General features: G+C 40.7%; 1 protein-coding gene across 1 annotated transcript in view; it reads left to right on the top strand.

Moving 5' to 3' along the window:
* The window catches only part of LOC103893361 (adhesion G protein-coupled receptor B3-like), a 201170-nt gene extending 190813 nt beyond the window's left edge, over positions 1 to 10357 (top strand). Inside the window, exons 4-6 of the mRNA XM_009272455.2 lie at positions 1773 to 1840; positions 9141 to 9305; positions 10283 to 10357. Coding sequence (XP_009270730.1) covers positions 1773 to 1840; positions 9141 to 9305; positions 10283 to 10357 — 308 coding nt within the window. The remainder of the gene's footprint in view (positions 1 to 1772; positions 1841 to 9140; positions 9306 to 10282) is intronic.
* The last annotated feature ends 6812 nt before the right edge of the window (positions 10358 to 17169 follow it).

The following is a 17169-nucleotide window of genomic DNA, read 5'->3' as shown; positions in this document are numbered from 1 at the left end:
AAGGAAATTAACTCTATCCCTGCCGAAACCAGGACATAGCTATATTTACCATATTATATCCTCTAACCTGAACCTAAGCCATGTAACAACCTAAACAAAATGCTGAATTTATATCAGAAAAATTATTAAGACAATAATCAGTGATTAAATTTCTCATTTTTTCACCTAACAAAATAAGAAAATTACTACAAAAATCACATTGGTGAACTTTCTTTTGTAAAAAATCTCATTATTTTGTCCTTGTCCATGGAAATTTTTAGAATTGTATATAATTTCATGAAAAGAAGAGGGATTTGTGTGCTAATTATAAAGAATTCTGTCTTGTTACTGAATAAGAAGCACTTTTTTTTTTTTTTTTAAAGCATTGAATAGCCTTAGAATTGCTTCTTAGAGGACTAGCAGAGACAAGAATTTTGCAAAGGTTTCGTGCTTGGCCTCTGGAAACAAAAAAAAAGAGTTTGGACAGATGCTTGCTACAAAGGCACAGTTTCAAGAAATAGTATATAATTTACTGCATTCTTGGAAGATAGCACCAGAGTCTTCCTGGTTTGCAGACCTTCCCTTGATTGTAACCTATATCAAAACTTTTGGAAGACTAGAGGTATATTGAGATAACTGAAATTTTAAGGAAGCTATTCAAGGCTGAAGGTTGTATCATGCCACTGATTTTAAAGCAGAAAATCCCATTTGTTTCACAAAGGACTTAGGTTTAAAAATCAAGGGTGTAATAGAGGCTTCAGCATGCCATTTTATACTGATTTTTAATGGAAGAAGGTGAACATGAATCCACAATTATTTACTCAAATTGTTCGGCGAGGTATATTCACATTATTTTTGCATTTGCTTTCTGAGGATACTGAAGGGATCCAGTTTTCTGAACATGAATGTCTGTGGGAAAGGAATTCCAGAATTGTGTGTATGGCTGTTCACGGAAACTAAATTTAAGCATTTGTTCCTGAACGTCCATGCAAGAAGACTCTACGCATTACTTGCTTTCAAAAAATAGAAATAATATAATGTGCTATCTCTCAATGGTAAAAAAAATATGCTATTGGAATGTATGGTATTAATAAATCACATCTGACAATTTGATCATAGTGGTATGTACTATACACAGTAAGGAGGTCTAGGGCATCAAAGAGCTTAGCACACCTGTAGGTCAAAAGCAAGGAGCAGATCTGTGCAGTAAATGATGAAACCAAAGTTCCCATCCCACCCTTCAGGTTAAAATTTGGTAAGCAAAGTGCTTCTCTTTAACAGGGAACTTCTCTCAAATACTAGATGATTCTCCTCTGCTCAAGATAAGAAATTAGGGGGTTGGTTTGTTTTTTTTTTTTAATCGGAATTCACTTACTGGCAGAGTTCCTTAAATTATTACCTAGCCTTCATTCTAGAGTGGTAAGTATAAATATCAAAGATAAATCCTTTGCTATTATATAAAAAGAGTTGTCTGTGTTCTTTTAGCATCCTGAGGGCAGTGTTGTTTCTAAAATGTTGAAGGGCAGTAGTTCTCATAAAGTTGTAAATGATGCTAAGCGATCAAAGAGTTTCCCTCTGACAGGCATTATGTGACTGCAGCATTGTAGGTGTCTTTATTTTCTATTCATTGCACATTTTCACAGCTGCTTTACTCCATGAACTTTTAAATATTTATTTTGGTGTGGTACTTTTTTCTTTGCTTTAGAAGAGCAGATGATAATGAGCTTCAGCAAAATAAAAGTCTCATTAATACTTATGTCTATATTCATGTTTGTTTGTTGTCTTGAATACAGGTGAATCTGGTGTTGAAGAGTGGGCCCAGTGGAGTACGTGTTCAGTTACTTGTGGTCAAGGGTCGCAGGTGCGAACCAGAACTTGTGTATCACCTTACGGGACACACTGCAGCGGCCCTTTAAGAGAATCAAGGGTTTGCAATAACACTGCCCTCTGTCCAGGTAGTGTTAGCAGCCAATAAATAAAATTGTGGATGTTTTGAACTGTATAATGATAAGAATTTGAAACTATATCTTTTTTTATTATTATTATTTTTAACATGAATTTCATAAGGGCATTTCAATTAGAGCAGAGAAATGTAATTCTATTCAGCTGTGAAATTTTGTCATGTAGATTGTTATTTTTACTTTCAGAACAGTCAAGATATGGAACAAGAGTCCATTTTTTTCTGACAGTTTCAGATTTTTTAAAAAAGTCTATATTTTCTAGTTTTCACTCAGAAAAGAGAAGGTATAGCGTGAGTACAAAATACAAACTAGGGAAGAAATCCAGATCATCGATACATTAAGAAGCAGAGACTGATTAACAGGGTGGGTTAAGTTAAGATATATTATTCGACACTGCAATTGTCTCACCATTTAGAGCACTTTCTGCTAGTCAATGGGCCAGACAATGTTCTCTGCACAGTAATGTCTTCATGGACTTTCCTTTACATTGTTCTGGCAAGAAAGGGCAACAGCTACCCATCAAAGGAAGAAAGATCAGACAAAAAGTAACTCTCTTGCATCTGACACAAGGTAAAGGTCATCAGTATCTTGCATCACAGTTTTCCTACTCCTTTTGTCTCAGAGATCTGGCGGTAGTTGGAGTTCAGCAGTAGTTATACACTAAGGAGAAGAGTCAGACATGTTCAAGTTAGCTGCTGAAAGGGCACATCTCATTTCTTTGGACTCTACCTGTGGATCTGATTAATCTGGGATGGGAAGCAAATGGGAAGGCATATGCCCTGCGACTACATTCATTTTCCTCTGCTGTGTCTGAAATGGAAAAAAATTATATGCCTGCCTTCAGATGCACAAATTCCTCAGCTCTTTGTAACATTTGATCCCAAAAGGGTGGTGAGCCATCTTCAGCTTCTGGGGAAGCTCACTCCATTTTTGAAGTAAAATAGACTGTCATACACAGAGAATGCCCTGGACTTTATCTCAATGAGTAGTAATATGTAGAATCAGACTCTCATGCTGTTACTGTGTGTTGAAAAGTATCCAACACAAAGTGCATACATGATCCCATCAGAGTTTGTGAATCAGCATTATAAGCATTTAGGGAACATCTGTAATGGAAAGTAACTAAAAAGATTGTATCTAGATAAACCATCACTGTAATAAGAACTGCTGTCAGCACCTAACGCTTTACTACTGTGCTTTAGGTAAGAAATTCACATGAGATTTTCTAATATTTCAGTGTAGAAACCTCCAGGCAGGGCTGAATTCAATCACTTGAATTCAACACACTTGAAGTGTTTCCATACAAAAATGGCAGCTATTTCTAAAAAGGTTAGGCTAGCTTACATTCTGCCAGAGGGGGGATACATTGCAAAAGAATTCTCAACTTGAAGGTATAAAAATAAGAAGTGAAAAAAGAGAACTACAAAAGAAAAGAACAAACCTTCCAAACAATCAAAGATAAAGATTCCTTTGAAACTGTATGAAGTATGAACATGAAAACACACAGTCCAGCACTCACAATGAGATGCAGTTCTGCCTGCTTTTTTGCTCATTTTGTATTACCTAAGAAGAGGCAAGGTGTTTAAGTCACCTAATTTTACAGAATTTTAACTTCATTCTCTCCAGTAAGGAATGAGAACTTTTCATATCAAAACAAAAAAAATCCATGTAATGCAAAAGCCAAGGTAATTAATTTGCTGTCAAAGTAAAGTGGAAAAAAGTTAATTCTTAAAAATCACATTGTCTAGCAAACTTCTGAACAATGCTCACACAAAAAGACTGCTCCATATTTCTCAGGTCACAAAGGAGGTCTTACCTTACACATGAACTCCCACTTCAGGGTATGGCTTTTGTTTCCAGATACCCAGTATGAGCAGCGGCTACCAATTCTCACTGGCTAACAGTGATATTGCCAACATATTTTCCTTTTCAGATCACCACATCTGATTCTGATAATCTTTATGTATCTTGAGTTACCTTTCCTAAATAATTAGTCTTCTGGGCTTAATCTTGCATGTTGTTTCACATAATTACAGTAACCTTATTAATTTATGTTGGTCTCTGTCTGGTTACAGGGTCACTACTGTGTGGCAGTGTGCAAAATTAGCAATTTAGAAATGTGTTTTTCCTAGTCACAGCTCCAATAATTTTTCAAACATCCCTTTAATTATTAGCCTAAATATCCTCTGTCCTCATTATACTATGTATCCTGACTCAGAGAGTTGCATAGTTCAGGATTATCCCTGCCCCATGCATAACAAAATGCATAGTTTGTACACTAGTAGAATTAAAACACAAGTTTGACAAAACAATCCAAACATATGCATACATAGCTGGGATCTGGCCTGTATACCCAGACCTGTACCACTCATTCCATACAGCTTCTGGACTCTGGTAACACTGCAAGTTTTTACATCTAGCGTAAACTAGAAGCAATAAACATACAAAAATAACAGTGGTCTCTCCTTGTAACCTACAAATACAAAATCTACTGGGGCATATTCATTATATGTTTGCATAATTAGTAAAAGCAGGGAGGGGCATTTTGAGAGCTGGAATAAGGTTTCCTAATCAAAAAGTTGTCCCTTCAAAATAAAAAAGTATACAGAATGGCCTACTGGGCTATACTTCAAGCATCTATCCACAAGCTTCAAGAGAACCTGTTAAACTTGAAAATACTAATGCAAGGCTTCCAGAGTATTTTCACCTATTGCCTTCATATACTCCCTTTAGTGTCCAAGATACTCACTGGGATGTTAGGGAATACATCTCTCTGTGATCTCACTGTCCTGGAAAATATTAGTATTAGTATTGAAATAAAACCTTAAATTTCAAAATAGTACTCCTGATAATTCAAGTAAAATCATGAAGGCATCATTATTTACATGTTTTTTTGTTTATTCATATTTGTTCTGGACAAATACTATTTCAGGGGCAGGAGTCCATTAGGTAATTCAGTCTGTCTTGGAATCAAGACACTTCTAGAAAAGTGCAGCATAGTAGGCAACAAAACATAGCTCAGGTAACCATTGTTGTTACTGGTTCTTTAGTGAGCAAGGACATCGCATTCATTTCAGCTTAATGGATCATTTCTAACACAGCTAAAACTTCAAGGAGAAAGAACATGGACTTTCCATGCCCGTAGGTCATCTGAATTAGTTTCTATTTCTCCTTCTCCATTGCCTTCAAGAAGCTCAGCATTTTCAGGCTTATGGCTAAAGCAGACATGGCAGGAGCAGGAATATGCTAAACCATTTCAAACATTTGTATGCTCAAAAGCTATATTTTGGCTGGTGTGATATGCTAAGATTGCTTTACTTATCTCCCTTTTTTTCTCAGGCCTCATTTCAATGAAGTTTAGCCATATTGCTGAAATGTTGTACAGTTTGATATATTCTGTGCCTGCATGGTACACTAACAAAATCATTACAGAGAAATTAGCCCTATCTTTTTAAATCTTGTAGCTTTATTGTTAGTAATCTATGCTCTGGAAGTTCAGGCCCTGTGAACTTGAGAGGAAGAAAATAAGAGTAAGGAAAACTTAGGTTTATAATTAGAAAGAGACATGGCAGAAGTAGAGTAGCTGTATGGCTTAAACGTGGAGGTTAGAGGGCAGGTGTCAGAAAGTTTCTGAATTTACATATTATGAATTTAAGAAAGATTTTTGACTGGACAATTAAAGCTAAAGGAAACTATAGCACTTAAGTGAGTTTAAATTTGTGCATACAAACCCTCTAATTTAATTTTAAAAATTCCTTTAATGTAGCATCTGCTTGGATGCAGTTATTCAGCCATATTAAACTATGATACCACTTAAAATGAAACATCAATGGCCATAATAGATTCCCAATAGCTGTTCAGTTTAAAGCTGAACAAATAAAAAGCATTTAAACCCCAATAAAAATCTCCCAAAATATGCTTGTAGGATGAAGGCCAGCATGGCCTCACGCCTCTTCCCACTTACAGCAGTTGCATATTGTGAACACTGTGGGTGTTTACTTCAACATGATTAGGTTCACAGAGTGGCAGAGAGAAGGGAAAGATGCTCTGCAGTAATCCAAACTCATTGTGCTAGCAACGTTTTTGACAGATATGTTGGCAATAATCTGAATATTTTTGTCCCAAATAATGAATCTTGCATCTGAAACTGTGTTATAGAAAACAGTAACTCCTCTGTGGGCCAGCTCTCCATCTGGTGTAATTTGGCATAGCTCATCTGGCTATAATTCATCATATGTTATAGTGGGTTTTGTATTTAGAAAATGGTATTAAAGAAAGGAAATGTAAATGAAACATCAGAAAAAAATATTCAAAGGTAAGAAATTTTAAATTAAGATGTTCTTTTAAAGCTGATCTGGATAATACTGGACACTTCTGTGATGCACTGAACAGATTAATTCTCCTTGATATGTGTTTGCTGACATTGGTTGTTTTCTTAGTGTTACGCCTTTTCCATCCTTGACTTTATTAGTTATCTATTAGTTTCAGATATACAAGTCTACACACAAGAAGGTACTGTGAAATTTTTACTTAATGAGCTAAAATTTGTCACGGAAGATGATTTTGGACACAGCTTACTTTAAACCACAAACAGACAGAGGCTGCTGTAAGTTTGAGTCCACCCAAAGTGAAACATTTTTTTTTGGCTTATGTTCAGATCCAAAATCACAAAAGAATTATTCTGTGTTGCTGCTAACATGCAACCGCTCTTGCCAGAAGAGATATACAACCTTTTGGCTCAAGACAGTATCTTTAAAGAGCCCCTCAGCACATGCTTTTGTCATTTTTAAATGAAGACAACTAACATACTATTTTGACACCATCAAATCAAAACTCCAAATTAAACATTAGACTTAAACTCATATGTACCCTAAAAAACCTCAGCCTGTGACGATTACAGTTTAATCTTTTTCTAGTTTGGATTAATTTTGATTTGCTATGTTTTCTACTTTTTGAAGTTCTTGTTGTTGCATCTGAGTATCTTGCTCAACCATTGTGGAATCAGGAGATGAAATTATATCATTGTTATTACTGACTACTGTTTGGAATCTGATCTGACAAATGGGTTTCTCATTAGTTTTTCTCATATGATAAAAATTTGGAGTCTTAGAGATACATCTGGATTCAGAATCTAATACATTGCCAATGAGAAAAAAGTCTTCAGATCATAAGGCTGCATCAGAGTAGCTGTCTAAGTATAGTACTTGTTGAGAAAAGATGAAACATAAAGGATTATATGCAGACGTAGTCATCAGTTTATTAGTTTTAGAAGAGTTAGGTTTCCTGCTTTTGACCAAAATGTCACAGTTAATCAAGGTGTCTAAAATAACAAAACTTAAATCTGTCACTGTAACATTAATTTGGAATATTCCTGAGGAGGGTTTTTTTGCTAATATAATGCAGACTGATGTGATATTTAGAATAAGATAATTTTAATAAAGCTAGCCATGTAGGATGTGGAATAATTATTGTGCTTTTTGATCACTTGCATGTGACCAACTAAAAACCTTTCATCAACTGAGCTGTTATCTAGTGGGTTAAAATTTTCCCTGAATGAAGTTTGACATGTTCTGTCAGGTACGATTTCTCAGAAGTTAGCTAACAAACCTTTTACCTCAACATAGGATCTGAAATGACAATTTTCCTTACTTTTAATGAAATGCAATAGCACTTACCTACATGCAGAATTCCCCTTTCTTACTGATGATTTTGTGATAATATGCCAGGGAGCTGAACCTCCTTCCGCACCGTAAACAACTGAATTGCACCTCGGGAAATGTTACTCTGATCCCTACAAGAAAAGGGTTTTATTTGTAGAAACTGGGCAGGTCATACATGCCTTCAGGGCAAAGGAAACCTATACATGAGAAGTTCTTTCACAGTGATGAAAAAAAGTGAGGACAAACCAGAAAATCTATTTCTTCTATAGTGTTGTGAACCATTACAAATGATATACTGAGATGTACACTATTTCACTCTCCAGACACCCTTCACACAGACAGAGTTGCAGAAACACAGAGGTATATGATACCGAGTGTGATTCTCAGTCTGGGTACTAAGTCTCTGGATTTTTCTTAAAAGCCCAGCATTACTACTATTCTAATTGCTACATTCCTGTTCTCACACAGCCTAATTTAAACCTGTGCAACTGCTTTTATTTAAGCATAAGAAAAATAACTAAAGTTTGTTTTGCAGTATTTTTCAATTTATAAGGAACTGTTTTTCCAGTGCATGTATGGAATTGTCTTACCAGTACATGCTTAACTGTAATATATTAGAGAACTTTCTGAAAATTTAACTCCAATTGTTTCTGAAAAGGGAATGCATATGGTATATAAACTCATATGGATATTGTATATTAGTTACTTCTGCAGTGGAAAAAATTTAAGGAAGAGAAAGATGCATCTTCTATGATTCTTTATATTAATTTTATGAAATACTTGTATATAAAAATATTGGTATGTCTTTGTAATTTATTGTGTACTCTGAAGGTGTTTCAAGTATGCTGAGTGAACATTTTTTTAAGATAGAGTGATGCATGTATTACCGTGTATATTATATCAATTAATATGTTCATGTAAGGAAATAGCGCAAATCTCTTTTGCTTATGTGGTCTTGGAATTTTTGAGGAAGATAATCAAGCACATGTGCTGCCATGTTTCCACCAGAATTTAAACAAGTGAAAGAACTGTAAGATAACAGCCCCAATTTATGATAGTGACACAGTAAGAAATTATTCCTATATTTTCAAAAGAAAGCTTAATTTTGATTGCGTCAAGTTTTTAGGGTTGCCTTGAGACATAAAGTATATGCCTGATTTTCACAAAGACTAGTCTCCTGAAAATCAGGGCTATTAAATATATCTCAAGTCAGGCACCAAAGATATCATAACGAACTTTTGAAACAGGAAGCCATCTTTCTTAAAAGAATGAAAGAAAAGAAAATGTGGTAGCGAGATTAGTTTAACGATTAGAGAAAATCCTTCAAAGTTAAATATATTTTAGAGAAAATATACTTTTTAAATTGAAATTAACTAAATTTTATAAAGGATTTACTTTCCAATGCTAAAGATTACCTATGTACTGATTTCCTTGAAGCTGACAAAATAATTCCCATTTAAAACATTGATCTTGTTTATTTTGAAATCCTTCTATTACTTGCGTGTCTGTTTCTGGTTAAAATCTGTTTGGTTTGTTGCAGTACATGGCGTTTGGGAGGAATGGTCACCTTGGAGTTTGTGTTCATTCACATGTGGTCGAGGCCAAAGAACTAGGACAAGGTCATGTATACCTCCCCAGTATGGGGGAAGATCATGTGATGGACCTGAAACACAACATAAACCTTGCAATATTGCACTCTGCCCTGGTGAGCTCATATAGCAACTCTCTGCTTTGTTACAGTGCATTCAATGTGGGTTGTTTGTGATTTCTTTTATTGCCCTTTGCACACAGAAAAAAGAATGTTATGCAAAGTGAGTAGGCGGGGTAATATTGTTCATAATTCTGACCGTAGTGATTAAAGGATATAATCTGGATGGAACTCTGTTTGAGATACTACACAAGCAGACAATTCTTAGTTTCTTCCAAGATAATCTTGAAAGATGTAGGGCACGGTATGTTGTGTAGGAAATCTTGATTCAAGATGGGTCTTGGAGAACTAAAAGGCAAACAACTTTCTGAGTGTGGCTTAAAGGGAGACATTCAGAGGTCACACAGTTTGTGTCCACCATATCTGTTTCAATTATGTTTGCTTAGAGGTTCACTGTAATTATTTATTTCATACAACAAACTTATTTGGGAAACTGTAAAATTTTAATTGTTATTAATTTATTCAAAATGGATATTATTTACATGTGTGCAGAGAGAAAGGCTGACACAAGCTAGGGCATTATTTGAATCCCAGTTAAACCCTTATGGTCAGAACTTTAAGTGCCTCATTTCTGGGAGTTAGTTGCTAAACCACTTTCAAAGAACTAACCCTAACCAAGTAAACAATGCGTGGGTTTCATGTTAAACCTTCCATCCACTGAAATTGAAACTAACTCAGAAAAATAATCTATTCTTTCAAAATTGATTTTAAAATTTTTGTCAATAGGTTATGATTTTGACCAACAATTTCAATATGTGTATATATATGTATATATATACACACACATATATGCATGTGTGTGTATATATACGTATATAATACCTAAGTATTACAATAAGTTCAATAACCATAAAGAAGATTACATAACTATAATAATAATATATGGTTATTAAACTCATTGTAATACTTAGGTATGAAAAAGCTGTCAGGTAGCTGTAATGTGAGAAATTTCTTTCATGAGTTCTGTCTCACAGTGTGAAGGTTGCCCTTGCAGTGGGCTTGTTGAATATCCACAGTTCACAACGCTGCTGCAATTAGATTCTCCGTGACTGGAGCTCTTCCTGAAAGGTGTTGATGGACATTTCATTAGCAAATGGTTGTTTGACCATTTGAAAACAGAGATGAAGGAAAAAATGGAACTTAGTGCCTCACAGAATTAAAACTAAATTTCTTAGATTTTTATTAAACTGGAACTTTCCTTTTCTTCTGGTCAGCAAAGCACACTCCAACTTTAGGACAAAATTTGTAGAAAAGTTTTAGTCTTGAATACAGCTGCAAAAATTTTGAATTAATCCAGTTTTTGGCCAAGTTGGCAGCTGTGTAATTTTACATGCGGCTACACAAAAGTAATTAACATGATATATGAGCATGAAGCAGAGTTGACAAGAGAAAAGCCAAATAAAAATAGCAGAGAAGAAATTAATGCCTTCAGTTCACTTCAGTACTGCAATGAAACACAAAAGATATTACACCTAATCTGTCAAAATAAGCAGTTATTTGAGAATTCTAGATTTTGAACAGTCATTTGTACCTAAATGACTTTCACCAGAGGAAGTTATATACTGGTTGCATTTAAAAGTAACCGTTTAAATCTTTGCTGAATGTTAAGATTTGCTGTAATTTGAATGTTCAATTTTGTAAGGGAATCTTCATGTTGAATTCTTCAGTCTTTTAATGGTATTTCTGAAATAGAAAAATCACATGCTATTTGCTCCTAAAGGTAAAGAAAGGAGATGTATGAAATATATATGAGAAGCCATGAAATGAGTTTTCTCCAAAGACACTATAATAATTGATTCGATCTTTCCTACTCTAAATAATAGTATACAGCAATGAATAAAACTGAAGAGGGTGCATTGAAATGTAATTTCCATAACGTTTTCTTCTTCACATAAAGCTTTTATGATTAATGAGTGCAACTAGCTTCCATGTTTGGAAAGATTTCCATTTTCTGCTGAATAAATTATCAAGGCGCAGCTTCATAGCTTGAGAGGCATCTGCATTGAGAAGTGGTTCACAACCAGGCATTACATAGAATATTTAATATAGAACTTTACAAAAAAGCTTCAGAAACTCTCTTCCTTTAATTCACTGGTTGCTGAGATCCTGGGCATTAGAGATATGGATAGTATCTTTGAACTGTTAGAAATGTTCTGTGGTTACTGTCAGACAACAGTAAAATAGTTCACCTCCGTATTTCACTGAACAGTGGTGCACCCATACACAGTATGGTAAATCAGAAACTTAAAGATTCTGCTTCCTATTTTAATTATTAACACCATCAACTTAGGAAGCTGCTATTCCAGCCTTCCTGTAGAAAATCCTGAAATCAGGGGTTGAGAAGTGCGCCAAGTGAAGTTACTCATGTAGCACTAGGTGGTGCTTTTATGGCAATAGTAGTTACAAAACTGGGCTCTCAAGGATAAGTATTAATCAAAATTGTATTACAACCTACATTTTGAGTCTATATTGGGTAACTGCAGGTGCAATAAGGAACTGACAATTGCTAAAGTCTGTATGAATGCAGGATTCTGAATTAGCACAATCAGTAATAACACATTTCATAATGTTTACCTGTTTTCAAAAATACTGTCTAGTTCTATTATCTATTATAGACCTTATAATTTTTCACTTGTATGGGAACTTAATTGGTTTATATATATATTTTTTTTTTTTTAATATATACACACACATCTCCCCATGAAATTGCTTCAGCAAAGCTTCTTTTTGATTTATAAGCAGCTTAGTCTTCCATCAAACCTCTGTTCAGAAAGTAAATTCTAAAAACGACACTTCAGGGTTCTGTCTGTATTGTGTCAATATAAATCCAGACCGAGTTTGCCAAGTTTAAGACTTTTTTAATTAAACTCTAAGCTATGCATACTCCCCCAGGTGACCTGAAAGTCAGCCTGGGTTCTTTTCTGTTCTCGCCCGAGAAGTGGAAGGACTGCAAGGAGAACTTGATCTGCCCGGTTATACCTGTACCAGCTCCCTCCTCTTCCAAGTTTGTTCTGGGTTACGAACGTCGACGCTGTTCAGCGCTACGGGCAGGCGTACGAAAGGCAAATCTTAGCCCTGTAGCTGGTGCAAGAGCCAGAGCAAATCTCAACTCCAGCTCCTGCTCCAGCACTGCTAGTAGGAGTACAATCTTAGTTCTGTCTCCCAAGAGCCACCCATTTGAGGCCAATAATACAGAGAAAAATCTGCTGAGCCATTAAAAACCTTAATTAAAGTTCTCCTTTGCAATGACATCCAATAAGGAATGACAGATACTGTGCCGTTATAGCGAGACTGAAGCCCACCACGCTGACCAGTACCGCCCCATAAATTCTTCGTGCTTTCCACGTGCCCGTGTCCCATTTTATATTTAGACCGCGATCTTTTCGGAGCACGGAGTATCGCTCGTCCTGTCCCCGTACGCCTACAGCACAGGAAGGTTCTCGCCCGCAGCTGGGGCTGCTGCAGACCGCAGTAAATGCAGGCGCTTGACCACGCAGCGCCACGCAACCCTCCCTCCGTCAGAGGCGTTCACCACCTAAAATGAAGCACCTTAGCCTGTGTCGCTCGCAAACAACATAAACCAAGGTGTTTTGGTGCCTGAACCACGACTGCCTGACGATAAGAGACGGGGCTTGCAGGGACAGGCGACACCTTGGATGAGAAAGCAGAACGCACCCAAACCTCGTGCCCCCGCGCCCCGGTGCTTGGCACGGCACCCGGGACACGACAGCAGCTCTCCTGCCGCCGGCCACGCCGCCGCCCAAGCGCCAGGAGAAAGTTTTCCGGACCCCTCGCCTATTTAAAAACAAGCCGTCGGAAGCGGGTGTCCGGTGCAACCCGACCAGACGCCAGCCCCGGGGCCGCTGGAGGAGGGGACGCAGCCGTCGCCCGAGCCCGGCGCCGTGCTCGCCGCAGGGCGCCCACCCCGATTTCCCAAGCGAGGATCGATCCAAGGCGGCGCCGTGCTCGCCGCAGGGCCCGATTTCCGATTTCCCAAGCGAGGATCGATCCAAGGCACTAGGACCCGGCGGGCGGGAGCCTGCGCCCTGCACAGCTGCACCACTGCAGCCGCAGCCGTGCCGGGCAGCCGCCGCTCCAGGACGCGGCAGCACGCTCCGGTTGACGTTTCTTACACCACAAATCTAATGATTTTCTTTTTAGCTAAAACCGCGACTCGCCGGATTGCAATTGATCCAGCAGCAGCACTGCCGTGAGGCGGTAACCACGGCAACGGACTGACAAGCGAAGGATGCTGCAGACCAGCCCCGGCTCCCCGGTAGCAGGAGGAGGTCAGTCGATTTTAGCTCATCTCCATCGAAACGATTCATTCATTATTTCACAGCTGAGCACCCTTCCACCACCACCGAGTCCCAGCCATCGGTGCGTCTATGTCATTTAGCCTCCGCTGGGTTTACGTGTACCAGGAAAAGCTGATTTAAATATACGCCCGCTCTGCGTTGCTGCTCAAAGACTGAGAGCAACCAAAACCGTTTATTCCTTGTGAGACTTTGATCAACTGCTGGAAAAGCAGCTGGTGCATTTCAGCATCTCTACAGCTGCCTTCGCTTTCTTTCCTGAGCAAGTATCATCCTTAACGAACTTCTCCACTCGTTACGGAATTCCTGGCCAGCAAGCCCCCCTTCCCCTCAGAGGGCAGGTAGCTGAGGGCACCCACAGCGAGGCACGCCGCCACCTCTCACCGCTCTGTGGTGGCACTAGCTGCGAGCCATTTCACAATCCGTAAAAACCAACCCAGCAGAAAGCCGGCAGAAGGGCATTCCTCATTGCGCCGAGGGGAAGATCGAGCTGAAGAGCCGCGTGCCTAGCTACGACAGCCCCTGCGTGTTTACCGTCCATCTTCTGCCCTACTGTTCTGCATCCTTTAGGTATTTTTCAAACAAACAAGACAGACTTGCAAACTCCTTAGGAACGGGTGCAACAGCCCACACGATGCAGCTTCCGCACGTCCCGCTTGGGATTTGGGGCTTTACGGTGCGTCAGTACAACACGACACCCGAAGGAAAGCCTCAGCTCCCACTGCTGTAGCTCCCGAAGCCTCCCTTCTGTTAAAAACAGACAAATAAAAATTGCTCGTTGCTCCCCCTCAGACATTTCAAAGGAACTTAAAAGCGCCTTGCGTTCAATTTAGCAGAACCCCCTCCCGAGCGCCTGAGAAGTAGGTCACAGGCAGTCTCAGCTTCACGTTCGGGAACCGAGGGAGAAAGAGAAGGAAAGAAGAAATTGGTCCAAGGTCACACGGCGAGACCTTGACAAGATCTTAAAAAAAAAAAAAACCAACCCAAAAACAAACCCAAAAATAACACCCGCATCCTATTTAAAGACCAGCCCTCCCTGGTGAAGTCCCAGGTCACACGGGGGAACCTTGACAAAATCTTAAAAAAAAAAAAAACCAACCCAAAAACAAACCCAAACATAACACCCGCATCCTATTTAAAGACCAGCCCTCCCTGGTGAAGTCAATGGCTAATGTCAGCGAGCGCCACCGGGCAGGCGCAGGGAACCTCTTGTGCCGAACACGAAGGGACCGGGAGGTTTTTGTCAACAAAAAGGGAAAAGAAAAAGCGCCGTGCCGAGTTCCGTGCTCGCCTCTGCAACGCTGCAGAATGCGACGAGTCTACGCGCAGAGAGGTTTCGCTTGACGCACGTTGCAGGAGCTTAACCCGTCTGTGAAACCAGCCGCGATCTACTGACACAGTCTATTGTCAGCAAAGCCACAAAGACAGACTTGCTTTATCGAGAAGAGGTTTAGAATCCGTAGAGGCTCGCGTCTGGCAGAGCCGCTGGGTGCAGCCGGAGGGGACGACCCCCAGACGGCTCAGGGGCAACACGTCACCACCCGAAACTTACCGCCTCGGCGCGGTAAAAGGCCCATCCGATAGCGAAAGCCCGGCGCAGGCCCTCAGCTCACACGCACCCGGCAAATGTTTTGGGAAGCTCCTCTGGGGGAGGCTGGCGGAGGGGGCAGCGGCGCTGGCGAGAAGGGAAGAGGGATTACGCTGGTGCCTCCGGGAAGGGAACACGGCAGCGCCGGGGCCGGTCTCCCCTCCGAGGGTTCGCACCCTCTTGGAGCACCGCTGTACCCCCTGGGGCCTGGGGCAAAGACACGGCTCTTCCGTATCCACCTCTCTGCACTGCCGGGGGCACGGGGCCGTCCGCCGCCCCAGCACAAGGCCACCGCAGGCGTGGGGCCGCACCACGGCAGTGCCAGCGGCGCGGAGCGAGGCAGTACCGCCGCAGCCACGGTACGCTCGGGACGAGCGTTCCAGCTGTGTCCAAACGCGGGGCTCACGTCCCTCGCGTTGCAGAGGAGAGAATTAATTCCTTCGAACGCAAAAGCGAACGCGCTGATCGGAAAAATTCGAGATACTGATTAAACACAGCAACGCTGAGTGCCAGTGTTCTACGCGGGCAGACACGCAGCTCTTCACACACAACCTACAACATCACAGACTACAAACCGAGGTACGTGGCCCAGTCTTAATTTGATCAGTTGATTATTCAAATATTCTGCTGACTAACTGCGGGCTCCAGTTTTCACTCTCATGTACCCAACAGACAGAATTCTTAGCCAGAAGAGCTATACCGTATCTTCGCTAGACTAGATGAAAGAAAATATCTGGCCGTAACAATTCTGCTTTCCTTCTTGGCCACTGAACAGCCATCATGCACACGTGCAAATTAGCCCACTTATCAATTATCCAAAGGCTGAGTCGTTCCCGCCCCTCCTCCAAATCCAAGTTTTTCCAACCCAATAGCTGACCCCTTCAGCTTGTGCAACTCACGGTCCTTCCTAAATGCTATTTTTTAAATCTTCTCTTCATTTCTAGTAACGTTTTGGCTCAATCTTTAATTTAGAACCAAAATCCCGTCCGGATGGGGAAGATGCAGGTTATCTGCACGCACTTCCCGTCCCCCAGCACGGAAACCTTCGCAGGTCAGAACAGCTTCTGCCGGGAAGGGGTGGAAACCACGCTCTGCTCGGAAGCGAGATTCTTCTCGTGTTTCACAAACAAGAATAGAATCATAGAATCATTGAGGTTGGAAAAGACCTCTAAGACCATCGAGTCCCACCGTCGACCCAACACCACCATGCCCACTAAACCATGTCCCTAAGCGCCTCATCTACACGTCTTTTAAATACCTCCAGGGGTGGGGACTCAACCCCTTCCCTGGGCAGCCTGTCCCAATGTTTAACCACTCAAGAAGCTACAGCTCGGCGAACGTTTAAAGCTAACGCCGTTACGACCGCAAAACGAGTTCTGTCTTTACTGTACTAGCAGAGGATTTTCCGCAGGCAATCCAGAGTGACTGTGTTATTTTCTTCCTACGGTGCAGATTCCCTCATCCCGCACCAGCCCGTTGCGAAACTGTTCCGCCACACCCCGCGCAAGGAAGCCAGCCGCCGCCTCTCAGACCGACTGAAGGTTTCCAGCACCACACTGAGGAAAAAGGTGAATTACACTGGAAACAAACCCCAAAACCTGTCGCTACAAACAGCGGCTGATCAAAGTGAAAGACGACGCTTACTTTCCACCACCACCACACCCCCCAAAAAAAAAATGTTTAATGCGAGTGTCTCTGAACACAGAGAGCTCTGCTTCTGTGACGTTCCTCAAGGCACGCTGGCCTCTCGGACCTGCTCTCGTCTGTCTTTACGTTTGCTGCTGGAAATAGCTGCATAAAACAGAATCTTTGTTTCTGCAGAGGGCTCGCGTGCTTAGTCGCTGGCGAGGCGGCCGTTACCTGCAAAGGTTTCCTTCCTCCAAACCGCCCAGCCCCCCGCCGCTGGGCAATGCTGTCACGGCCGGAGGGGCTTGTGGCCCAGCCAAAGGACCCCCCC

The sequence above is a fragment of the Aptenodytes forsteri genome, unplaced genomic scaffold (genome assembly GCF_000699145.1).
Source record: "Aptenodytes forsteri isolate BGI_AS27 unplaced genomic scaffold, ASM69914v1 Scaffold30, whole genome shotgun sequence".
Taxonomy (NCBI): Eukaryota; Metazoa; Chordata; class Aves; order Sphenisciformes; family Spheniscidae; genus Aptenodytes; species Aptenodytes forsteri.
This window is presented reverse-complemented; position numbering and strand designations above follow the sequence as displayed.